Source organism: Aristolochia californica, unplaced genomic scaffold (genome assembly GCF_029961685.1).
Source record: "Aristolochia californica isolate CCGP_79_NKW_82.1479 unplaced genomic scaffold, dmAriCali1.0.hap1 SCAF_5, whole genome shotgun sequence".
Taxonomy (NCBI): domain Eukaryota; kingdom Viridiplantae; phylum Streptophyta; class Magnoliopsida; order Piperales; family Aristolochiaceae; genus Aristolochia; species Aristolochia californica.
In genome coordinates, this window is record NW_027182214.1 from 44,656,994 (window position 1) to 44,681,202 (window position 24,209).

Sequence of the window (24,209 nt, forward strand, 5' to 3'; positions counted from 1 at the left end):
ACCAGTTATCTGAATAGTTTGAACTTTAATGGCCAGTTCAGTTTTAATAATATTGGTTTTAACATAAATTTAAAAATATTAATTTATAATTCATAAAATAAACACTTTTGTCGATTTTTTTAGAAAATAAAAATAAAAAGGATAAAAGGTGATGACTTTTAGGTGCCAAGGTGAGAGCAAGAGATCATGACCATGATATTACCACTCACTGAGTTGACTCATATTTGGACTGGGTGATCGAATGGGAGAGGGGTTAGACTCAACATGATGGTCATGATATGAATGATTAATAAAGATTAATAAAACTTTTAAGGATTTTAAGGGGTATTTAGGTATTTTCCTATGAAGTTTCAATCCATATACTGGACCTCTTCTTGGGGAGAACCGGATCCGTTTACACCCATACAGGCAGGCATTCGGAATCTCGACTGTGGAGTCACGCGCCAAATTAGGGCGCACTTTTCTTCTGTGCATCCTCCTATAAAAGCTCTTCCCCTTATTTTCCGCGTCACGCTCGGCGCTCACCGCTTACTATCGTCAGCGCTTTCTTTCGGTTTCCGGAATACTAAGGAGGAAACGTAAGACCAGTCCGACCCAGCTCTGATAGTCCACCTCTCGAAGCCCTTCTGCTCTCGTTCATCAGTATACATGGTATCTTCTTCTTCTTTTTGCCTGTTCAGTAAATGGAGTTTGTTGTATTTTCTGATCGTTGTTATTGTTCCTCTTTTGTGTTTATGATGTTACTGTTTCGTATACTTTTGCAGGCTACTGAAATCGTCAATCCGAAAGCGTACCCTCTGGCTGATGGTCAACTTACCATAACCATTCTCGACCTCATCCAGCAAGCTGCGAACTATAAGCAGCTCAAAAAGGGTGCTAATGAGGGTAACTCGTAATGAAGTATATTGAATCTTTTTTTTCTCTTAATATTTTGTCGGAGAAGGTAACTAGGTAGTTCTTGTGCGATTTCAGCGACCAAAACTCTAAATAGGGGCATTTCGGAGTTTATTGTGATGGCCGCGGACACGGAGCCTCTTGAAATTCTGCTTCATTTGCCTTTACTTGCCGAAGACAAGGTATCTATTTCTGACTTTAGTTTCGCGAGTTCTGTAATTCAAGGTGCTATATTTCTGTTTCCTTTCAGATTTTTGACAAGGGGCATTAATGTAATTTAGTTACTGTGATTTTATCGTTTTGCTTGTGTTTTTTGTTTCGTGTGAACGTAATATGCTTTTCGCTTCGTTTCTTTTTTTTTTTTTCTCAAGAGGAATTTTGAGGCCTTTGGTTCATGGTTGTAGTTACTGGAGTCGCAGAGTGTGCAAGCGTGGTTCTTTATATTCTGAACTTTGTGGAAATTCTTCTATTTTTTACTAGAGCAGCTGCTTTACTTTTTCTTGTGCTCATGGGTAGCTAGATTAATTCTGGAAAATTAACTGTTTACGTCTATTTCAAGAACGGTAATTTTCATGAGATGTTCTCCTGTATGATTTTGGTATCATTCTTTAAAATATATTCACTTAAAATTTTAACTTGATAATGACTGACTGTCTTCCTCTTTAGTGTTCATGCTTATGACTTCCTTTCTTTTAAAAAGGGTATTTCTAGTCACATGTCAAACCTATTTTGTAAATCTACTTGAAACGTCGTTTATCTGTGATTCTTTCGGTTCTATATATTGATAACCAACTTGCTTCTTTTCTGTTCTGAAGGAAATCCAACTTGTGTCTTCCTATACTTATTGATAAAATTGTATATGGCAGAATGTTCCATATGTTTTTGTTCCATCCAAACAATCCCTAGGTCGAGCTTGTGGGGTTACAAGGCCTGTGATTGCATGCTCTGTCACAAGTAATGAGGGAAGTCAACTGAAGTCTCAAATACAGCATCTCAAGGTACCCAACCACCCCAGACTTTTAGTTTCATTCTACTCCTGATATTGCTCAATCTTATTCCTAGTTCTTCCTTCTTTAACCCAGGATGCCATTGAGAAGCTCCTCATCTAGACAAGAAATCAATTCAGCATGATGGGCCTTGGAGATCAAACAGCTTGCCCCCTTCAGAGGCTTGGACTCATGAAGTTGTTCTCACACTTCAGATTAGTTGTTCTTTGTGTTTCTTTTTTGGTTAAGCTAAATGCATATTTTGGGATTATTCACGACTTTCAAGGTATATTGGAACAGTATTGTGTTGAGAGTTTGTAGCAGTATCTACAGATGTTTTGGGGAGAGAAACAATGATTCATATGACAACTTGATTCCTACTAGCCGATGACTATCACTTCAATGAGAAGTAGTTCAACTGAGTGTCAGCAAGATTTTGTAGTTTTAGCTGTAATTTTCCTCTGAAGTCATAATCTGAGCTAAATGTTTAGCAATGCAAACATTTGTACTTTGTGGTACAGCGGCTGTGGCAAGAGCCATGAATATCAGGTTAATATAGTGGACTACATCAAACAGAATGTAATTTGTCATTAAGGGTTCAGGGCTATCTGATTATTTCACCCCAGATATTAGTGAAGAAGTGATACTTCGATGTTTATTTTGAGAATTTCAGGATTTTGATCCATATCTTAAGGGTTTCTGTCTATTGTTTTATTGAAAAAACAAACTTTTACTAATATAGCAAATAATGAAAAATGTTTTGATGTTTGTACAAGTATGAAGAAAATGTGTTTTCTATCATCTAATTAAGAACAGTAAGTTTCAGTGGGTCTCAAAGAAGGGGGATGTATCCTAGTTTGTGCATATGAATTCAGTTTATCTGGCAGCAAAGAACAGGAATGAATTTGTAAAATTTTATTACTTGGAGTCTTGAATACACATTTTTGAATTATCTACAAGCATGCTTTCTTATTGACTTAGTGAAATATTTGAGGAAAAAGTAATTGCATTGCTTTGTTCTCATTTCATTTTCTGTTTTTCTGGAAGATGACTTTGTAAGTCCTGTTCCAGACTAATGTTGTGCTTATGTTTCCTTGTGGAACCCATTAAAATTTGATGCAGTGACATTAATCATGCTTATGCAAACCTAGATATTTATTCTTCCCCATAAGATTGCTCATTATGCAATTATGCTAATTAGGGCTGAAAGCCACTTCAACTATAGTTGTTACTTAATTTTTTAATTTTGTTGTATAAAATGATTCAAAAGCAATTTTTATCTCAATTTTATGTATGTCATGTAATATGATATAATAACCCTAGTATAGTATATTAATGACTAGAGTGCTCTTTTAATATTTGTCATAATATAATAAAAGTACAATTTTTACATATTTTAACCAAATGTAAACCCTGTAATGCTAATTTCTTAAGTTACAACAGTTAGCTATATGAAAACGTGGGACAAATAGAATTCTTATATTCTGAAATATACTTAATCTGGAAAAATATGTCTTGCATATAACTCTTAACCCACTAACCTCATGGCGATTAAGAATCAGGATTATTAGCAAAACATATTATCACAGACAAAAATTGAAGAACTTAACGAGAAACTCCACGAATCGCTGCAGCAGGCGCTGATGAAGACGTTACACAACTAATCTCAATACAGCCGAAAAAGGGTACGAGCTATGAACAACAAATTGAATTCCGAAGCCTCTTCTCTCAAAATGCAAGTATTTGTGTTGGTGGGCAGTCCGAGGAAGAGCTACAAAAGGACTCTCTGCTGTTTCAAAGGATAGCGCCTTCTTCTGAGATAACAGCGTACCAGTTTCTTCTGAAATTATCCCTTTGGAACCTAGTGGGTTTTTGAATGCGTTTGTACCGTTTGAACCCCTTTTTGTAATAAGGAGAGGTCAATTTTGTTGCATCACGAAAGATTGACTGCCAGTGGTGAGATAATGAAACGAGGGTACGAGCAGAGCACGTCCACCTCTGTTGGGCCACCTCAATCTTGACTTCGGTTGAATCCGCCTGGTAATTACAGCGGTGCCCAATCCATTTTTACTTTATACGCCGTTGCGGGAAATAAATGCATAAGTTGCTTTTGTTTCTTTCTTTCTTGTTTGAATTGCTGTTTCTAATTCTTTCCTCTATTGAGGGGGTATAAAAACTGGGTCCTTTTTTTCTTTTTCTTTTTTGAATGGGGTGGGGGGTGGTTGGGGTTGGTGGAATTACTGCATATCCTCGTTCTTTTTATAATTTATTCAGAGCCTTGATTTTGTTTTAGGAGAGTGTTCATTTTTGGAAGACGAGAGTTCAGAGAATTTAGCTCGAAGAGTTGCTGAGCATTATAGTGCTAGGACAAATCAAACTTTGGAAGAACGTGAAGCCAGTCCTATTATTCATTTGAAGAAGCTCAACAATTGGGTATCTTCCATCTCTGTCTTTGCCAGCTAACTATCAATGCTTTTATGAACTGTACATTCTAAGAAAGAATAATTTTTCTCTTCAACAATCATTTTATGCATTCTATGGGAGAATTTAGCATGTTGATGGAAATACATTCAACCAGCATTTGACATATCTTGTTGGGTTTGCTAGCTTAACTGCTCCAATCCTCTGAACTTGCATTGCTTAAAAAAGTTAAAGCTGGTCTTTTAATTATGATATTGGTTGGAAGTGTTATAAGTTTAATTCATTTAAATGAAATCGAGAGTTTATTATTACATGAATCTGCTTAAAAAGAGGTGGTGTTCTTGTGAATCTCATCAAATGCCTACATGGACCCGGTTGCTCTTTCCTATGAAAAGTTCTGAACTTTATGTGATCTATTCATATGGCTGTTTCTAATGTTAGGAATTATGTTTGCAATGGTTAGCTACCCTGAAAAGGAGCCTCCTCGTGTCTGAACACTTTAATCTTTCAATTTCTAGGATATGAAATCATCATATGTTGTATATGCACATGCATTTTATGTTTCATACGTACATTAAATTCCTTTTGTTTTAATAACGGGTCCCTATTATAACTCACAGATCAAAAGTGTCCTAATTCAGCTTTATACTCGGAGGGGAAATTCTGTTCTTGATCTTGCTTGTGGAAAGGTATTTAAAGATATTGATTTTTGCTTGTCAATGATGTTACATATCAGCTACTCTAGAATTGCAATCCAAGCTTATGCATGATGTGAACTGTACTATTGAGCATACTTAGCTGGATAGATCCAACAATTAGAGTTTGGCCCTAGATGAGATTATATATATATAACAAATGAACATCTGTAGGACCCCAAGTTTGTGCATTTTGAACCATCAAATGCCTCCACTTTGACCATGTGATTCCAGAAAAGATGTCTAAGGGATCTAATATACTTGAGAAATTCATTATTTTAAGTTTGGTGGAGAGAGATGGTTTGTGAAGAGTTATCTTAACGCTACAAAAGAAATTTTCATTAATATAAAAAGTTTTATTAGACCTTTCCATTTTTCATTTGTACCCCCTCATGGTTTGTTTCTAAAATCTCTTTTATTAACATCTCTTTCTTTATCATGTTCTTGGATCTTTTTTTTCTCATGGAACCCTCACAATATCATTGTTCTTAACATATTTGTATTTAAAGTATCTCCATACTTTCAATCTCTCTCTCTCTCTCTCTCTCTCTCTCTCTCTCTCTCTCTCTCCATCTAATTTGAGCATCACTAGATCCTGAGTGAGGATTGTTTCCTGTTGTTCAGCGTAGGATACATATCAGTTAATAAAACTGATTATTGAAACTGGTGGAGGATTTGTCACGAATTATCTTTTAAGTTTAGATGGTTTTTTAATGATTTTTTCAGGGTGGTGACTTGATCAAGTGGGACAAGGCAAAGGTTGGATACTATGTTGGCATTGACATAGCTGAAGGCTCGGTAATTTGCTTTGTAAATTGGCTCTTGCTTTTATTGTTGTTTAAGGAATTCTCTTTTCCATACTTGTTGTTGTAGACTTTGCACACTCTCGTGCAGTGGAAGAATAATGAATGTATTTTTTTGACAATATGTATTAAAATGAGTGACATTTAGGTTATTTGTGCCGTTCATCCTTGCATTGTATTTTCTTTTAATTATGATTTGAATTTTCTGGTAATGTGGTGACAAGGATGTCTCTTTAATAGCTTTTTAGCTTAGCTTGTGCATTCCCTTTTTGTGCAGATAGAAGACTTTCGGACTCGCTACAATGGTGATGCTGATCAGAATTTGTGCAGAAGAAAATTTACTTTTCCTGCACGCCTTATCTGTGGAGATTGTTTTGAGGTAAATCTTGATGTTGTATCACTTGGATTAAATTGATGAACTGATTTGATGCTCTATTTGATCACGTGGTTGATGGTGCCATTTTGCTGTGTTCCACATTTTTACCAATGGCTAACATGAATTTTTTCCCTTGAGGAATATGTTTTGAGGAGGAGAAATAAAACAGCTGCTATAAAACCTAGTCTTGAATCATGTTCTATATTGAAATGGAGAAGATGATTCTTGCACCTGATGCAACATGGTTGGTTAAGCTTTTGAAGAAGAAGATAAGAAGAAGAAGGAATAAGAGGGAACACTGGAATCAATTTTTCTGTCCTTAGACATTCTATCTTTGATATCCTAGAGTGGAAAAAGGTTGCACTAAGATATGGGTGTCCATGGACAATTGACTGATTGCTTATTGAGAAAGGACCTCAATGTCTGGCCCTGCGCCATGATTCCGTTGATTACAGATGGCCACATATATCACATCATTTTCAGTTTCTTGTCTTGCTTCTTGTTAACATTTTGTCTTTTAAGTATGAGGGTTATGACTTCTTTTCTTCCGACCTTCAAAGTCTTGAAAGTGGTTTCACTGACATATCCAATACTTATATGCTTTGTACAGTAGGTTAGAATAGGTTGTGTCAGTATCATGAAGGGTCTTCAAGTACTGGATGGCATGATTCTGTGGGGACGACAACAGTCGATAGGGTGTTCTTGAAATCTCAACCTATAGGAGTGTTGAGAATCTTTACCTTGGGTAGAATTCACTCTGTTGACTTCGATTAATTAAAATTGAAGAAGAGATTATATGGAGTCATTTTCCTGTGCAGGTTTAAAAGACAGTTCTTTAGTCTTGAGATACCACACTCTTGCTTCTTAAGCCATTTTGACTCACCATACTCATTTTTGCCTCCATTTTTCATTTTCATATCTCAAAGGCTTCAATGACACTAAAATTATCATGTCAAAAGAATGCCAAAAAATATTAAAAAAAGTTAGCTATGTTCCAACCAAATTCCATTTATTTTTCATAACCCAAAAAATTGATGCGCACCGATCTTATCATCTGACTGCTGTGCCTTAATTTCTTAATATATGTTGTGGGTGAATCTCAGGTTCGACTTGATAAAGTTTTGGAAGATGATGCACCATTTGATATATGCAGCTGTCAGGTGAATCCTCCCTTCTTTCCTAGGGTGTGTATTTTGAAGCACCTAGCAGGTCTGGACTTCATGTGAGGCTTGATTGTCTTTCAGGAGGTGGGATTGTCTCTATTGAAGCTAATAAATAGAAAATCATGTAAAATATCTGCTTTTCTACAGTTTGCTCTGCACTACTCATGGTCAACGGCAGCACATGCAAGGCGAGCCCTTGCTAATGTCTCAGCCTTACTTCGTCCAGGAGGCACTTTCATTGGAACAATGCCAGATGCAAATGTGATTATTAAAAAGCTCAGAGAGGGTAATTTACTCATTTGATAGTGTCCCTTGCTCTCTCTCTCTCTCTCTCTCTCTCTCTCTTATTCATTCATACATTCATGGTGTTGTCATTCTGTAGCCATAGTGTCAGTTATAGTGGTTGTTTATATCGATTCCAAGAAAAAGAAAAAAAATTCTATAGGTTGTCCCGCAAGGTTCTGTAGCAATTTTACTATATGTTAAGCAATGAAAACTACAGAAAAGTGCATGGTGGTCTGTACTGGTTCTTTTTTCTACTGCAAAGTAGCTTAAATTAGCATTTTTGTCAATTCTTGGAAATTTAAAAGCCAAAGCACTGTGTGCACATAATTCATATAATATTATGGGCTGTATCAAGATAAGTTCGGATGAGAACTCATATACAAGTACTACTGCTGTTAAACTTCATGCAAATTTTTGCATTTATTTTTTAACTGGATTCTATTTCTCCAATGTGTGGGATGTGGTTATAAAATTTGAAACCCTACTCAACTTTCCTCTTCTGTGGTCTGGTTGTGCAGCTGAAGGTCTTACATTTGGGAACAGTGTGTATTGGATTTCTTTTGATGAGGAATACTCTAAAAAGGTTGAAGCAAATTACTGTACTTCTCTTCAAGCAATTTAACTGTTATATGACTGACCCTGCAATTATTGTTCAAGCAATAAATGATTTGTTTCTGTTTTTGTGTTTTTTCAGAAATTTAAGTCAAGTCCATATGGGATCAAGTATAAGTTCCATTTAGAGGTGCAGTATGGGATGGAACTGATTGCCACTTTGTTGTGATTTCATACTATATTTGGCTTAGCATAGATCCTTATATTTAGTTTCTTACAGTCTGAATGATTGATGCAGGATGCTGTTGATTGCCCTGAATGGATTGTCCCTTTTGATGTTTTTAAAACATTGGCAGAAGAGGTATCTTGCTTTCCAATTTATAATTTGCTTGAGTGGATGATCTTTCTAGTGTTCATTCTGTATATAGTCATAAAATAAATTGAAAATTTAGATGAGCCCTCAAATTGATAGTACTCAAATTTTCATTCGCATGCTTTCCTGATGGTTTAATGTAGGGAGATGCAACATAGCTAACTTATAGTACAATCCAAAGAAAAGGTTCAAACTTCTAATTTGTCTGCTTGTGCAGTACGATTTGGAGCTTGTCTTTGTGAAAAACTCTCATGAATTTGTACATGAGTACTTGAAAAAGCCTGAGTTTGCCGATCTTATGCGGAGACTAGGCGCATTGGGTGATGGAAACAAAGATCAAAGTAAGTCAAAACATTGTATTTGCTTCTTTTCTTTGCTGACTTACTGGTTTTTTAATTTAATTTTGACTAGTGGAGTTTTGCTCCTTACTGGTACCATTTATTTGCAATTTTAGTTATTCAAAACTCATCTTCCCTAGGGTTCATAAAGTATTCCTGTGGTCTCTGAAATGTAGGCACATTATCACAAGATGAATGGGAAGTTGCCTACTTGTATCTGACCTTTGTCCTGAGGAAGGTAACTAACACTCATACACTTGATTCTCATTCCATCTGTATATAAGACCTGGCATTTTTTTGTTGCTGCTGAATATGAACAGAAGCTATACCGCACATTGAAGCTGATTTATCCACATTGCAGCGTGGACATCCAGACACAAGCCGAAGGAGCAACAAGGGGAACAAGGAGCAGATGCAGATTGCTAAGGGTGATATCATGTATCTCACCGGAGAACCATGAGTAATTGCTTCCAGCCAATCTCCAAAAACAGGGATTGCCACACTGTTATGCCAAAACGGCATCACGTCACCATCTTTGCCTGCACTACATGATGAAGATGGTTTCTGTACCTGAGCCTAAAGGCAGGTTTCCTAAATCTTCTCCATTGGCAACAGAGGCAGAGAGAGACAATTGATCATAAAGAGTCCCGAGGGTACTCTTTTTACCAGTGATCAATAATTCAGGCAGCTCACTTCAAACAAGGAGATAAGCATTGAAATTCAAATCAACTACAGTGTGTAACACAAAAGGGAAGACATTAAAAAGGCTGAAAAACATGAAAGGAAAGCTCATCCTTCACGGATGAAACTCACGGAAGCACACACTTTTACACTACCCTTAATGCCTAGGGGGGAAATGGATAGACAGACAATTTTTCTTCCAGATTCGTTGTAGCTCTGCTTGTGGGTTCCTTACTTCCATTCACCAACAAAGAAAAGAATAAAATCTACAGACCCGTCGAAATCAAAGGCCGAGGCCCCTGAGCCTTCTTCATCCCCCCGTACGACGGCTTACTCGTCACTCCCAAGGGCGCCTTGTGTCACGCGCAGCAGTGGCGTCACCATTGGCGAATTTCGCAGCATTACAGACAAGACATTGGCGTCAACTTGTCCCCTGGATTGTCATTTTCTCTTTCTCTGCTTTCCCGGACCGAGACTATGGACGCGAAACCCCGAATTCTATGCGCTCTAATTCAGGGCTCGGCTACTGTCTGCATACATTATGGGCGTCCGTGCAAGGCAGTACAGGGTTTCTCTTGCAAACAAAAAACACATCAAACCAGACAAGGCAAGAAATCAGTAGTATACAGAGCCCTCTCCTGTGCGTGGCCCTTCCCCCGACGGCATGTCCTGCAATTAAAAATTACAGGTCTCACGCTCTAATTACTATAGTAAGAAGGAAAAAGGAGAGAGAAAAGAGGGAATCCGGAATCATAATACAGAACCAGATAAAGCTAGTGGTACTCGAACACCAATGATGCATAAAAGAGAAAGAAGCTTTTTATTCTCAATCTGCTTAACAGTTAATTTGAGTTGACAGCCCATAAACTGATTTCGATGAATCGACTTTGAGGCAAACTAGCTCCGGGGTGGAAAGAAGCTCTCAAATAATTACTGACGTTGAATTTGGAGATTGACCGGACCACAAGCACTGGCATTTACTACCAAATAATGTCATTCACGAGCTTCACAAGAGTATAAGAATCGGTCGCCACCAAATTATATAACAGCGCGGCCGCGCGCGCGCCCCCCACTCTCAACTACCGCAATTCCTCACATTTAATCCGGGAACGGTCCCAAGAAGAAAGAACATCTATTAGAGCACAACGTTCGAGGAAGAGGAAAAGATCTGGGATGGTACAATTACGTGAAATATTAAACGGAAAGCAAAGCAAGATGATTCGAAACGAGAGAGTGAGAGAAGGGACAGATATCTCCAGCTGGCTACTGTCATCACATGACCAGACAGAAGCAAAAAAGCAGAAAGCTCTGGACGGGCTGCAATAGCTTCAGTACCCTTTCCCTTTGTTTTTGTTTTTAACTGTGTCGCGGCTAGTACTGCGTACTGACGAGGGTAGCTCAGGACCAGCTGTAGACGCCACGGACTGTTCGGCAATTGGTTGAACGACTGTCCTGCAGCTTTTCAAAGGGAACCGAGCGTACAGAAACTCCTTTTCAGTCCAGCGGGCGCCAGCTAAGGGGTCGTGGCAACGGCTACTTCTTCCATCTTTTTCGATTCTCTCGAGTACCATACTGATGACATGGATTTTTGAATTCGACGTGGCATTCAGGAACTTGTCTCTCGCTATATAATGCCAGTGGTGAGAAGTAGTGAAGATCGGTCAGTACTGAGGTGTCTGTCTGTTTGGTTTGGAACCTCCGGACTCGGTAATGGCGGCCTCGTTCATTTACTTGATTACAATTTTCTTTCTCTCTGCCTTCCCCGCTGTAATGGGTTCTTCGCGATTCGATCAACTCTTCCAGCCCAGCTGGGCTTTGGATCATGTTACTTATGAAGGAGAGGTCTTGAAGCTCAAGCTCGATAACTATTCCGGTAAAAAGACCATCACCTCTCCTGCGAGTTCAGAGATTTTTCTTTTTACTCAGTTTTGTTTCGTTAGATTCTCTGGTTTTCACCTTCTGTTTCGCGTTCATCTTTGCTGTATGTCGATTGGATATTTATTTGTGTGAAAGATACATTTCCCTTCTAAGTTGATCGGCCTTTTGTTCACTGTTTCAGGTTCTGGGTTCTCTTCCAAGAGTAAATATTTGTTCGGAAAAACCACGATTCAGATACAGCTTGTTGAAGGGGACTCTGCTGGAACTGTTACCGCTTTTTATGTAAGCAGAGTTTTCCAAACAAAACTTCAATTGAATCTCTTCTCTGGTCATACGTTCTGATGATTTTTTTTATTTTTTTTGCCAACCAGATGTCATCAGACGGACCTACTCACAATGAATTCGACTTCGAGTTCCTTGGCAACACGACCGGCGAGCCTTACCTGGTTCAAACTAACATCTACGTTAACGGCGTAGGGAACAGAGAGCAGAGACTGAGTCTCTGGTTCGACCCTACAATAGATTTCCACTCTTACTCCATTCTCTGGAACCAGCAGCAAGTTGTTTTCATGGTGGACGAGACCCCCATCCGCGTCTACAAAAACAAGGAAAAGAACGGAATAGCCTTCCCTAAAGATCAGGCAATGGGCGTCTACAGCTCCATATGGAACGCCGACGACTGGGCGACGCAGGGGGGCCGTGTGAAGACAGACTGGACTCACGCCCCTTTCGTCTCCTCTTACAGAGGATTCGAGATCGACGCTTGCGAGTGCCCCTCTGTGGCCTCCCCCGCGGAGAATTTCAAACGCTGCAGCAGCGGCGGAGCCACTCAATACTGGTGGGACCATCCGGTGATGTCGGAGCTGAACGTGCATCAGAGTCACCAGCTCATGTGGGTGAAGGCGAATCACATGATTTACGACTACTGCACCGACTACGCGCGGTTCCCTGTTAATCCTCCCGAGTGTGAGGGGCGATGAGGACACCCCCACTGTTCTTTTCTCCCCTGAAAAGACAAATTGGGTTAACTCCATTTGGTGCTTCTGTGCAGCCTTTTTCCTGTTTACATTGTAAAAATTGTGGGATTACATGAGCTCCATGTTCTTTTCTTCTTTGCTGTAAGAAAGTATAGATGTCATTTACTGTTTCATCTCGTCGGCTATTATTTCGTACTTTGCGATTGCACAGTAAAGTAGGTGAGCATCTGCTGCTGGTTATTCCATGAGACACAGTATCAAGGCTCATCTGAAGAATTATCGTTTCAAGAGTTTCGAGCTCTCTTATGTGACTGGAAGAGAAGAAACGCCCATGAGAGCAAACTTGTAGTTTCCGCAACATGAACTACGAAACTCAGATAAACAGTGCCGGGACATTTTAAGTAGTAGAATCGTTATTCAAGTACCGCGATAATTTCAACCAACACGGGCTATACAATCCCAATTCTCAGCATGGATCAGTTCCTCTTAAACAATATCACGATCATGGCTAAGATTGTCAATGCCATGAAGGAGGCTCCGAAAGCTTTCTCCATATAGTCTGAGGAGTTTTTCTTGCTGTCTGCTGAACTCGTTGTGTCCTCCTCTGTTCCAATTAAATCCTGCAAATACTCGGATATACTGGAAACCATCTCAGTGACTCTCAGTTTGATATTCTTCACGAACCCAGAGAATCCGCTTTCTCCAGCTTGACTATCCAAACCACCATTCATTGGAACGTCAATTTCTGCTACAGATTCGTCCAGACCCAAATCCTTTTCTTTGGGGAAAATCCCTGTCAAGGTAGCTTGGATTAGCATCACAAGAAGTGAAAAGAAGAGACAAGTGCCAAATAATGTAGAACAAAGGAGTAAACTTACTAGCATGATGTGTGCGGCAGAATTCTAAAACCTTCTCATTCTTCATTACTGCATCCCAGACATTCTTGTCAGCAGCAAGAGCAGCCACAACGCTCTGCAAGCAACAGAAATCCATGTTAGTTATCAATGTTTTCTGTGTATCTCTTGCACAGTAGCTTGGTAGGAACTCACAATCTCATGATCGAAACAAAAGAATAGTTATTCAATGAACACAGAAAATTAGAATAGGGACAGACGCAGGACATGGAGAAGAAATTCTCTTAAATTAATCAAAATAAGTTCAAGTTTGAACCTGAGCTTCAGGAGTTTCCGTAAGCAAAGAATATGCATTGATAACATGCTTTGGCACAGAGGTACTGATCGCATCACTTTGACTAGTAACAAATGATTTTGCCATTGACCTTTCCGAGCTCTGCTCTGCAGAGGCGTGAATGCCTCCGCCACCATTACCACCGGCAGAGGATAAACACATCCTGAAGATGCCATATACACAAGACAGCATTAATCTACAATCAACGAAGGTTAAAAGAATTAATAAAAACAAGTAACATATTAACAGACGCTTCCACAGCCCATAAGAGATTCTTCCTCGGGACACCACAGGCTAACCAAATGAATCTTTTCATCATCACATACTAAAGGAATCTAATTTGAAGGTCTCTAAATCCCAGATTGAATTCTTGGATTGAAATTTGGTGCCTGGGTGAAACAGCTAGATTCACACATCCATCGTCAGGAATCACTTTCTATAGGCTTCAAGCTAGTGAGTGGCCATTCCAAATCAAATGGAACAGGTATAATAAGTGAAGACAATCATGTAAATTGGGGCTGGAAAGGCACGGATGCATCTTTTTCGATTAAAGATATGCGTCACAGAAAATGAAAAAGTTGCAATCCCGTTCCTACCTCAAACAATGAATACGCCACCACGAAGAAACTCCAAAAAACAAAAAAATTGCAGGTCTTAGCAAACAAATGAAGTATCTCGTATAAGACTCTGCCCAAGAGTTTTACTCATATCTCCGCTAAAACTTAAAAATCCGGCTAATTGATCAATGTTACCCACACTTGCCATTAAATTTTTTTTATTTTTCAGATAAGTTTTCATCCAGCCGTGAGCTCGTTCACCAGAATCCAGGCAAAAAAAAAGCAAGTTTTTTTCCAATCGAAAGACACATCCAAGAGAGATTCAAAGGGATTACTTCTCAAGAGCATCTTTCAGGTCGGAAGTAGCGTCTTTGGCCTCTTCAAACGTGGGAGCCGGTCCACAGACGAGTCTGGGCATCGGGTTAACCGAATCAAAAAGCTCGGCTTCTTCATCACCAGCGAACTCCCAGTCGTCAAGTTCCCAAACCGGTCTCTGAACCGGGGCATCATTATCGACATGTACAGAAGAAAAATTGATCACAGCGGGTATGACCTGCGCTTCAGCGACGGTAGCGGAAGCAAGCCCCACACCCGGCCTCGTGGCCTGCGTGCCGATCGCCGCCTGGTCCGTAAACTGATGCCAGTGCGACTGAACGCTTCGCACAGCATTGAAGCTAGCGAATTTGCCGACTGAACGAGCCGCCTCTCCTCCTCCCATCTCCGACGATTGCCTAAACTCCCTCCGATGTCCACAACGCCGATTGACGAGGTTTCTCTTCTTGCCTAGTAGATACGATGGTCGGATCGACGGAAATGGCGGTGCATGATGCCACGTGTCACTCTTACGTAAAGCGGACGCAACAATCGGGATTATCTCGAATAAGAAACGAATCTGCACGACACTTCACATTCCGAGTTCGATGGAATCGGACGATTCGTTACCCGTGGGCCTCAAGGTTTGGGAAAAATATTCTGAATGAACTCGGGCTCAAGTCCGGTCCACATCTTGAACCCGAGTCAAGTGTTTGGGCTGATGGGCTTCTACAAATCGACTTTAGTTTTCTCCAATAATCTATATTGGGCCTGAACGCAATCCATATCGGGCTCTTGCTCTCTGAAGATATGGATTCTTGACCCAGAGTTTTCTCTCCAATAGCCACCACTTGAATCGTTCGGCCGTCGACTTGGTATCAGTGTCCCTTCTTTTACAATTGACACCCAGTTTACATTCTTGATCCTATACAAAATTGCTGCTCAGTCACTGGTTCGCTTGGTTTCTGTTCTTCTTCGTTGCAAGATTACAGCTTTCTCTGATCATGATTTGTCTGGTAATTTATTCGATACGGGATCCTACAATACCCATTTGGACGCAGAGGATGAGACATCGTTGTTAGAGAGTTGAATTGAACTGTTCTTTGTCTTTTGTAAAGCGTGGAGCAGAGATTGACCAGATCCCATGCAACAATGGGAATATAAATATTGGCACAAAAGATTGGATCTTCACAGTCGCCTCTTTTCCCTTTAAAGGCATTTCCGCGAGCAGATAATAGTCATGTCCCAGATGGATCGGGTTCTGCTGCTTTGCCTGATCATCGCTAATGCTTTCGCCTGCCTAGCCATCAGCACGGCTGAGAAACATGGATCAGTGACGGGGACCGCCATCATTGTAGACCCACCAGCTTCGAGTGCTTTGCCTAGTGAGGAGAAGGGAACAGAAACAGGAATTGCAGAAGCACCCATGTTTAGGACACTCAGGAAGCATCATCAATGTTCGAAAGACAAGTCTGTTGTTGGAGGCGTCGTCATTCTCGGTGGGCTTGGAACCACGATGATTGCTGTAGTCTTCTGGTATATAAGGATCACCAGAAGACAAACCGAGAAGCCTGGAAACCCTGTGTGATATACAGTTTCGTTTTCATTTTTAGCTTACACGTAAACGGGGTGAAACAACCTCTGATTATATCTGTAAAATATCAATGGTACAGTAGATATGGAGATCGGAGACACCTTTTTGCTCTCTCCTGATAACTCATTACACCCTTCTTGTCAAACTCTCTCGACATTTTCTTTCCTCTTCCACTTCTTCCTCCTTCATCTTCATAGCATTCTCTTCCAGAATGAAAATCTATTCAGTCCCAACTGTTAAATGATGCCAACGATTTGAGTAAATCAATGAAGCATGATCCTGAAGTTAATTCTTTGTTCGATAAAGGATAACCATGTCTTCTACTTTCTGCATATCTAATCTTCTGTTCGACCTAACAGTTAAGAGCCACTCGTCTAATCAGAGTCGTTAACCTGTCTTCTGTAACGATGAGCTATCACCTTCGACAAGATCATCTTGCCATTTTCTGTTGTCGACAAGGTTTCTGCTGTGTCGAAGTGATCACTCTCATTAACAGTCACTGATAAGTGATTTATCTCCCATCTAAGTACAGTAAGCAAGCAAGACATTACGTTTTCAGCTTGCTCCTGCAGTTGTTTCTGCAACAATGACAGAATGCCTAACATTATCCCATACGATCCACAAAACTAAATTCATCTCGGTTGTGTGACTCCTGTCTCCGTGAGGTCAATTAAGAACAACTCTGCTACGTCCTTTTGCAAATTTATCACCACTTATTTGTTATGGTAAGCTATCAAATCTGTAGACTTGATTATAGAAGCACAAGATGAGACAGTACCGTGCTGAAAGGTTATGGAAAGACCCTACACGTAAATGAAGTTTTTAAGAAGTGGGGAATTGAATGCTCGCAAATCTTCCTCAGACATTAACCCACAGACGGCAATTCTCTTCACAATTCCTGCGAATTAAGCTCCCTGCAGTAAGATCAAGGAACCAAAAGCACTCTGACATGTTTAAGCATATTTGTAAACAGAAGGTTGGAGGGAGGGGGAACAGAGTATCAAGCAGTAATTTGCTGTAGAGCTGCTTCTGAACAATATGATCAACGCATAAGGTGACATGAAAGACAGAATATATTCTTCCTTAACAAAAATCTATTTAGAAGCAGTGATCGAACAGCTCTAGGTGATTTGATTTATCTGTAGGAATCCCATCAACAATTCCACATCTTGATGTCTTCCCGGGTAACATAACCGAACATTATCTTATTTCTGTTGCATTTGCTTGTCATTATTTATCGAACTCCCTATGCATCGTGGGAGGGGCACCGTCGTCAATATTTTAGTTAGAAGCAGATTTCGCTATGATGGAGTTATGGGGGGAGGATCAGCAAGGCACCGACTTTTTCTCCGTAATCGAGATTTATCTTATTTTTTATGTTGACCGAGTGGATTTATTTTGCAGAAGTTGACAGTGGTTGGAGACCGACTCGGTTTGTTTATTAATTGTTACGACGTTTTTCTCTGCTTCCGTTTCGATGTGGCAAAGAGAGAAAATCTATCAGCGACCATCTTCCCCGTTGCCGGTTGTTGTCGAAGATTCAACGCATTTAGAGTCTTTTATTTTCCTCTGGAAGAACCAAACAGACAACGATACAGAGGGGAAAAAAAGAAGGAAGAAAGCAGTCAAAAGAGAGTAAATGAAAGACGGAGAAGAAAACAAAAGCCACGGAAAATGAAATATTTTCCAGTGTGAAACAGCCCAGATTTCGCGTTTCAACGAGAATGGTAATATGAGCTGGTGAGCACGATGGGTAGTAAATTTCACAATTGAGAAAATAAAACTAAGCTTGGCGATCCCACTGAAAAACACCATGAATAATAGTCCAAGTCTCAGTTAAGAATCGCATTAATGCCTACTTTCCAACGGGAAGACGCGTGAAAGAATGACTCTGATTTCTGTTCTTTTCACTGTTGTTTGAACTTCGGATTCTTCTTAATAAGAGCCTTGTGACCAGTGAGATATTGGGTGGAGCTTACAGCTGAGAGGATTATGAAGTCTGAACATGTCACAGCTGTACGATGGCTCCGTCGTCGAAAACGGCATCTCTAATGAGTAATTTCGGCATCTGTAACGATTGATTATGATACCCATTATCAAGTTGTCAGCTTCACCAATTAAGACGTCTACAACTGTTCCAGAAATCCAAACAGCGATCTGCGACTTGATGTGATTAAGAAATGAAAACCAACGAGCAGAGGGAACGAGAGATGCTCTCTGTAAATATTAAAATAAATATACTAAAGGCAGAGTCTCTCTCTGCTATAAATATGTCAGATCCGAACGGAGGTTCTAACCAAGGTTTGGCATTTGAATCAGTCCTCAAGTTCAGAAGCTTTTCGTGAGTTCCCAGAAAGGAGGGCGAAACAGAATGGCTCGGTTTCTTCTCATCTGCTTCATCTTTACTCATGGCATCATCTCCCTCGCCATGGCAGACAAACCGAGAACTTCAGCTCTCCAAGATGAGACCGTTTCTCCTAGTTCAAGTTCCTCGGTTGGCCAAGAGCCGGAAACTGAGTCCAAAATGCCGGTGGTCGCCGAAGCCCCAGGAAATTTACGACCCGTTGAGAAAGTACCGAAAGGTGAACTGGAGAGGGAATTGGAACAGGGGCATGAAGTTGCAGAAGCACCGGAGAATCGAAAAATGGGGAAGCACAAACGGTCGTTGGATGAGTCTGTTGCCGGGGGCGGAGTGATCATCGGAGGCCTTGCGACAGCGATCCTGGCTGCCGTCTTTTGCTACATTAGAGTCACCAGGAGGAAGCATTCGGAGAATCCGGTCTGATACAAACTGGGTTTCGGAGCAGACGCCGGGGGTGAGGTTTTGGGATCGGGAAGGCCACCCCCATTAATGTTTATACTGAAACATTGTAGTTGTAAGTAACGTATACTGGTAGATTCTTTAATTATATACTCCCCCCTTAGGGTTCTGGAAATGTTTTTAGAAGATCGAGTTTGCAGCTTGTTGAAGCTCTTCCCAGCTCTTGAATCTCGCTGTAATTTATAGTCGTTTCTTTTGTTCTGAGGAAGGAGATCTCCAGGGGAGGTCAAAGTTTTTGTCCTTGTAATGTTCATCTAATCTGTATAGCAACTCTTATGAATGGTGTTAGTTTTGAATTTGTGAATTGTGAATTGTGACTAATGAAATGAAGATGTTTAAGTGCCTCTGAAGCTCGCAGAATGGTAGAACTCTGTCTTGTAGTTACTAAATTTTGGAGCGTTCTGGAACCAGACGATGCTAAGCAAGCATTTCTGTTGTGTTTCTTCTGAAACACGTTGAAACCAGAATCTGGGAGCTTTTATTGCAAACAGAGGGAGAGAGAGAGAGATGATTAAAGTGAAACATTATTGAGCTTCATCTCAACCCCCTCATGGGTAAGCAAATGGAAAATGAGAGAAGTCCGGGAGAAGTTCATTGAGATGGCATCGAAAGATCAGAGAAAAATTGGCGAGATAGAACTGGAATAGAAAATCACTTGAGAGAGGAAATCAGGTTCGTAAAAACGAAGAAACAGATCAGATTAAACTTTAAGAGAGGAATCCGGGATTGAGAGTGTGTGTTGATATCATTTCCATGGGAAATTGGGATTCAAAGAATTGTTAGTTATCGTTTTCTTATAATCGCACAGCATTGCTACAGTGTCTTCTCTCAAGCTCTGGTAGTGGTAGTTTCCTTCTCTCTTACTCTACCCACGGTGACACAATGTTTGTTCTCAGTTTTGTAAGGATTATGAATAACTTCATACCAATGGAGATAGTGTTTATACTTATATAGAGTACCACCTGTCTCGAAAGTTTGCTCTATCCAGATCAACTCCTCTTCACCGCGTTGGTACCAAGACACGTCCATGAAGAATCCGGAGTACACCACCTGTCCAATAGAACTTATCCACGGATCCCATCGTGATCTAATCGACGCCCACTACCTTAGTTCGACATTCAAATGATTCATCCATCATGGTTAACTCCGGGGCATAGCTTTAATACCATTTGTAAAGGATTATGGACACTTACCTATCTCCATATTGGTATGATATTGTCCACTTTCGGCCTATGCCCTCATGGATTTGCTTTTGGGTTTTAACCCCAAAAGGCGTCATACCAATAGAGATAGTGTCTATACTTGTATAGCCAAGATCCTCCCCACTTCTAACCAATTTAGGACTTTTGGTCGTATACTCAATAAGTTTAGGATTATGTTCTGTTACTATTTACTCTTCATGTTTTGTATTTTGTCTTTCAATTTACAAGATGTTATGTTCTTTTTTCTCTTCGTTTCATGTTCGATTGATATCTTATTTCTTTCCTGAATTAGTTTTTATGTTTTTAATAATTCTTATAAAAACAATTTTAATTTTAATTTTTTTACAAAATTCTTCACTTTCTCCTCGGATGGATAACTGGATAAGCAAAGTGGCCTCCATTTGTCTCACTGATTTTCATAAAGTTATTTTTTAATATTAATTAAAATATTTTTCTTTTAAGGTTAGTGGGTCATCAATATGGGCCGAACTTTACCTTTTCTCGGGGTTTGCTTTGGCCCATGTGTTAGCGTCCACTGGAATGATGAAGGTAGTTCACAGATGTTGGAGCCTTCCTGCTTCTCCGTTTCTTCTTGAGTTCTGAGATCTGACTTTGAGCACAAGCTTCGCTTTCTACCGAGAAGAGAAGGGCTTTTTGCAGAGGCTGACAGGGAAAAACATGGCTAACGAAACATCAGTGATGGCGGTGATTCGGGCTTCTCGCCCTTCTTTCAGAAATTCTCACGATAAAATCGCTTTCGCGGTCCATGCCTCATTTCTCGCTGCTGGCTACGTTCTCACTGCCACTGGAAGTCGGGCTTTTTCCGAAGAAGCCTCCTCCGCACCATCTTCTTCTTCAGGTTTTTTTTTTTTTTTTTAGAATTTACTAAATTTCATTTTAGTCGGTGATGCCTGTTTTGTTTCCCTTTACCTGATGGAAAATTTATCTGTGTTTTCCCCTTGTTTGCTAGAAAGAGTTGCTCTTTTTGTAGGTTGTTTGATAATTTTGATTTCTTTTTTTTGTCGATAACTCTTTGGGTGTTGTATGTTTGCACTTCTTTTCTGCTCTATCACGTTTTGGTTCTTTAGTTTTAATTCTTCACCACCTATTCCTTCTAGAAGAAAAAAAACTTGGTATCTCTTCTTAATTGACAGTATAAGTTTCTATATTGTGCCCCAGATTTTGTTCATTGCCCTTTTTTTGTTTATTTTCCGGCTTTTCCTTGTACAAACACTGTGTTGATCCTCTTGTTTGCTCATCAATCTCGTTTTATTGGAATTTCTCCCTTACTTTTTCGTATTTCTGGATGTTATGTGAACTTAAATCACTTTCAGTTCCGTTTCTGATTAATTCATGTTAACATCTGTCTCAAAGGGCAAGAGGAAGTTGGAATTGATGGCTGGAATGAGTATGAGGATTGTTACGGATTCGTCTACTCTAAGGCTGAGAAAGGTTCCAACAAAAAAGTGTTAGTGAAGTGCTTGACATTTGATGACAAGCTTGCTATTGATGTTCTCCGTTGTGGCGGTGATCAAGAACCACTACATCTAGAAGTCAAGTAATTGCTCACTTGAAATACTTTTTTCTCTTGCTTTTTACTTATAAACTTTTAAATTATGTAGTTTTTGCTTCTTCTGTTGTGACCTTTTTCTTTTTCTTTGGCAGTGTGAAAGATCATGTGTCCAGCGAGGTTACCGGTTCAACAAATTATGGTGATGTTTATAAGAAGTTCGATGTCCTCATAGACCGTTTGAATTCCAGTGTACTTTCTAAATTGGAGGATAAGAACAATATTAATCCTTCTTCAAGGTACTCATGTTAGCTCATGTGAGGGCGTTTTCTGCCCCCCATGAATTTATTTAAATAGCTTAAACTGCTCATTGTCTTATTTTCCTTTTAGTGCTACTTTCATGGTTTCAGATATAATTCTGAAATATGCCAAATGTTTGGTGCCTTTGGAATTTTGAACTGCTTACTAATGATTGTGATTGTTGGGTGATTCCTCCTTTAAGCAACACCATGTGATAAAACTTCATGATTCTACTTTTGCATGCCAGGTCAAGTGCAACTGGGTCCAGTGATGGAACAGGTGTTAGCCAAACTCATACGAGAGTTCCAGTTAGTAGAGAGAGCGGGTATGTCTGGATAAAACATATAAATTTCTTGAGGCACGATAATTGTTATCTTCTTACATTATTTATTAAGCTTGTGAAGTATCCCAGATGTTCTGTGTTTGTTGGCTGTTTTTTTCTTCTCCTTTCCTTATTGTTGACAAACATATGCTTCAAGTTAAATTGCTATTTTTATATTGTTATGTGTTACCAGTTTCAAATTTATGAATAAAAAATGAAACACTGGAGTCTTACAGTCTCATATAAATGTCACAAAGAAAAAATCCACTCTCCCTTATTTTAGAACAGTTGGTTTTCTATTAATGCCTTAGTTGTCAGTTAATTCTGAAGTACTGTCCTCAAAAACCATTTTGACGTACTGCACATTATTTGCTTTGGGCTGACAGGATAATATATCCACCTGTTATACCTGGAGGGTCTAGCGATCTCTACCCTGGACCTGGTGCTGGCTTTTTCCCTCCCAGGTTCTCCTTCTCTCTATCATTTTTCTTGATTCTCTTTGTCGCCAATTCTTCAGACTGACCTTCACTTAACTTTTTGTTTGCTACAATGTTCTTCAGGGGTGATCTGGGAGTTGGTGGGAGCATGCTTGTAGGTCTGTGTTCAGACTTTATCTTAATTAATGGTGCAAATACTTTTTTGGGCTCATGGGTTCTTTTCCTTTTGTCAACTCAGGGCCTGATGATCCACGATGGTTTGGGATGGGTGGCGGACATCCAGATTTCATGCCAGGAGTTCCGTGAGTGGATTCTTTGTCCAAGTTCTTTTGGTCTTCCAAAATTAGCAAAGATCATATTATGTTTGATACATTAGTTTCAAATTAGAAAAAGGAAGGAAACCTTAACCTACAGTGGTTCTGATTGAGGTGGGTTGGTTGAAACAGTGGTGTCCCTCCAGGCGCTCGCTTTGATCCTTATGGTCCTCCCAATGTCCCAGGTTTTGAGCCAGGCCGATTTGTTAGGTAAGCGATTTATTTTTCAATTGGTCCATCTGGAAACAAGTCAAATGCATCTCAAAATTTACTGATTTTCTATGACCTCATTGTTTCCATACCTCTGAAGTTTTTCATACTTTCTGTGGGTACCACTTATATACGATTGAAATCCTTCTGGGTGGAGGCATCTAGAAGCAAGACCAGCTGAGCCAACCTTTTGGATGGTTTTACTGGTGTCCAAATGTTAGGAGCCCACTGCTTTAGTTGGTTTATTATATAGGTTCACATTATTGGCTTCTTGATAGACTAGTTGCCATCACAAGTTCGATAGATTAGATTGTTGAGATTTTATGTTGGATAACTTGGCTGCAAATGAATAATCTGCCCCTTTGGAACGTTTTGAGCAATCAATCTACTTATTCCCTTTGATATTCGGAGATCCTTGATTGACCATTTCTTAATAAACAGGATAATTTTATTCACCATGTATCTAGGGAAGCCTGGTGGTTAATCAGTGATTTCCTTTCCTCATAGTTTCCCTGTATAAATATCTTTGCAGGAATCCACCAAGACGGCCTGGGGGAGATGTACACCCTGATCTCCCGCATTTTAGAAATCCTCATGATTTTGTGTAACAGTGGGGGAAGTTTCTTTGGAACTATAGTGACTTCAAAGAAGGACATGCGAGAGAAGGAAATATATACTTTGTGAGATGGAACAGCTTCTGAATATATGTAGCAGTGAACAGTTTCTGAATAAATGTCGGAGTGAGTTGACCAAAGGGATTTCATCCTCATATTTTCGTGGACAAAAAATTGTTCTCCTTTTTACAGATCCATGCTTTGTGCTTGCTGCTCTTTGATTCTTCGCTTATGTGTGTTTAAATTGCATTGCTTTAGCGTATATTGTGAAATGCTACCGGAGCTTCATTTCGTATATAAGGAGAGAAACCCATTCTTTTCACTGCCTCTGAAATGTGTATAAGAGCTGAGATGATCGTATTGAAGCTATACAGCCTCCTCCAGTCGAAGCTTTCTACGCAAGTGT

General features: G+C 39.8%; 5 protein-coding genes and 1 pseudogene across 5 annotated transcripts; 5 read left to right on the forward strand and 1 right to left on the reverse strand.

The window, feature by feature from the left end:
• Nucleotides 1-146: 146 nt before the first annotated feature.
• Nucleotides 147-2,507, forward strand: LOC137965848 (uncharacterized). The gene is made up of 5 exons (XM_068812216.1): nt 147-651; nt 765-885; nt 973-1,076; nt 1,761-1,892; nt 1,977-2,507. Exons 1-5 carry the CDS (start codon nt 649-651, stop codon nt 2,001-2,003), a joined length of 387 nt encoding a protein of 128 aa, XP_068668317.1. The 5' UTR covers nt 147-648; the 3' UTR covers nt 2,004-2,507.
• Nucleotides 2,508-3,844: 1,337 nt separating this feature from the next.
• Nucleotides 3,845-9,346, forward strand: LOC137965453 (mRNA cap guanine-N7 methyltransferase 1-like; annotated as a pseudogene).
• A 1,870-nt stretch (nt 9,347-11,216) lies between these two features.
• On the forward strand, nt 11,217-12,595 carry LOC137965546 (xyloglucan endotransglucosylase protein 6-like). Its single transcript, XM_068811810.1, has 3 exons — nt 11,217-11,440; nt 11,627-11,727; nt 11,817-12,595. The coding sequence occupies exons 1-3, from the start codon at nt 11,278-11,280 to the stop codon at nt 12,423-12,425; spliced, it is 873 nt and encodes a 290-aa protein (XP_068667911.1). The 5' UTR covers nt 11,217-11,277; the 3' UTR covers nt 12,426-12,595.
• Nucleotides 12,596-12,795: 200 nt separating this feature from the next.
• On the reverse strand, nt 12,796-14,937 carry LOC137965545 (uncharacterized). The gene is made up of 4 exons (XM_068811809.1): nt 14,503-14,937; nt 13,593-13,773; nt 13,301-13,394; nt 12,796-13,215 (listed from the first exon to the last, which is right to left on the reverse strand). The coding sequence occupies exons 1-4, from the start codon at nt 14,883-14,885 to the stop codon at nt 12,899-12,901; spliced, it is 975 nt and encodes a 324-aa protein (XP_068667910.1). The 5' UTR covers nt 14,886-14,937; the 3' UTR covers nt 12,796-12,898.
• Nucleotides 14,938-15,728: 791 nt separating this feature from the next.
• On the forward strand, nt 15,729-16,067 carry LOC137965454 (uncharacterized). The gene has a single exon (XM_068811728.1). The coding sequence runs from the start codon at nt 15,729-15,731 to the stop codon at nt 16,065-16,067; it is 339 nt and encodes a 112-aa protein (XP_068667829.1).
• Nucleotides 16,068-20,685: 4,618 nt separating this feature from the next.
• Nucleotides 20,686-23,998, forward strand: LOC137966049 (probable proteasome inhibitor). Its single transcript, XM_068812508.1, has 9 exons — nt 20,686-20,955; nt 21,471-21,654; nt 21,762-21,905; nt 22,154-22,231; nt 22,615-22,692; nt 22,789-22,823; nt 22,904-22,967; nt 23,112-23,189; nt 23,722-23,998. Exons 1-9 carry the CDS (start codon nt 20,775-20,777, stop codon nt 23,795-23,797), a joined length of 918 nt encoding a protein of 305 aa, XP_068668609.1. The 5' UTR covers nt 20,686-20,774; the 3' UTR covers nt 23,798-23,998.
• Nucleotides 23,999-24,209: the final 211 nt, after the last annotated feature.

What these genes read in the sequence shown, in the direction of transcription:
- LOC137965546 (XM_068811810.1), top strand. Translation starts at nt 11,278, where the DNA reads ATGGCGGCCTCGTTCATTTACTTGATTACAATTTTCTTTCTCTCTGCC. An exon ending in CAAGCTCGATAACTATTCCG is followed by an intron (nt 11,441 to 11,626) that starts GTAAAAAGACCA and finishes TCACTGTTTCAG; the next exon opens with GTTCTGGGTTCTCTTCCAAG. An exon ending in GAACTGTTACCGCTTTTTAT is followed by an intron (nt 11,728 to 11,816) that starts GTAAGCAGAGTT and finishes TTTGCCAACCAG; the next exon opens with ATGTCATCAGACGGACCTAC.
- LOC137965454 (XM_068811728.1), top strand. Translation starts at nt 15,729, where the DNA reads ATGGATCGGGTTCTGCTGCTTTGCCTGATCATCGCTAATGCTTTCGCC.
- LOC137965848 (XM_068812216.1), top strand. An exon ending in CTTTACTTGCCGAAGACAAG is followed by an intron (nt 1,077 to 1,760) that starts GTATCTATTTCT and finishes TGTATATGGCAG; the next exon opens with AATGTTCCATATGTTTTTGT. An exon ending in CTCAAATACAGCATCTCAAG is followed by an intron (nt 1,893 to 1,976) that starts GTACCCAACCAC and finishes TCTTTAACCCAG; the next exon opens with GATGCCATTGAGAAGCTCCT.
- LOC137966049 (XM_068812508.1), top strand. Translation starts at nt 20,775, where the DNA reads ATGGCTAACGAAACATCAGTGATGGCGGTGATTCGGGCTTCTCGCCCT. An exon ending in AATATTAATCCTTCTTCAAG is followed by an intron (nt 21,906 to 22,153) that starts GTACTCATGTTA and finishes TTTGCATGCCAG; the next exon opens with GTCAAGTGCAACTGGGTCCA. An exon ending in TGGTGGGAGCATGCTTGTAG is followed by an intron (nt 22,824 to 22,903) that starts GTCTGTGTTCAG and finishes TTGTCAACTCAG; the next exon opens with GGCCTGATGATCCACGATGG.
- LOC137965545 (XM_068811809.1), bottom strand. Translation starts at nt 14,885, where the DNA reads ATGGGAGGAGGAGAGGCGGCTCGTTCAGTCGGCAAATTCGCTAGCTTC. An exon ending in CTGAAAGATGCTCTTGAGAA is followed by an intron (nt 13,774 to 14,502) that starts GTAATCCCTTTG and finishes TGGCATCTTCAG; the next exon opens with GATGTGTTTATCCTCTGCCG. An exon ending in CTGCCGCACACATCATGCTA is followed by an intron (nt 13,216 to 13,300) that starts GTAAGTTTACTC and finishes CTACCTTGACAG; the next exon opens with GGATTTTCCCCAAAGAAAAG.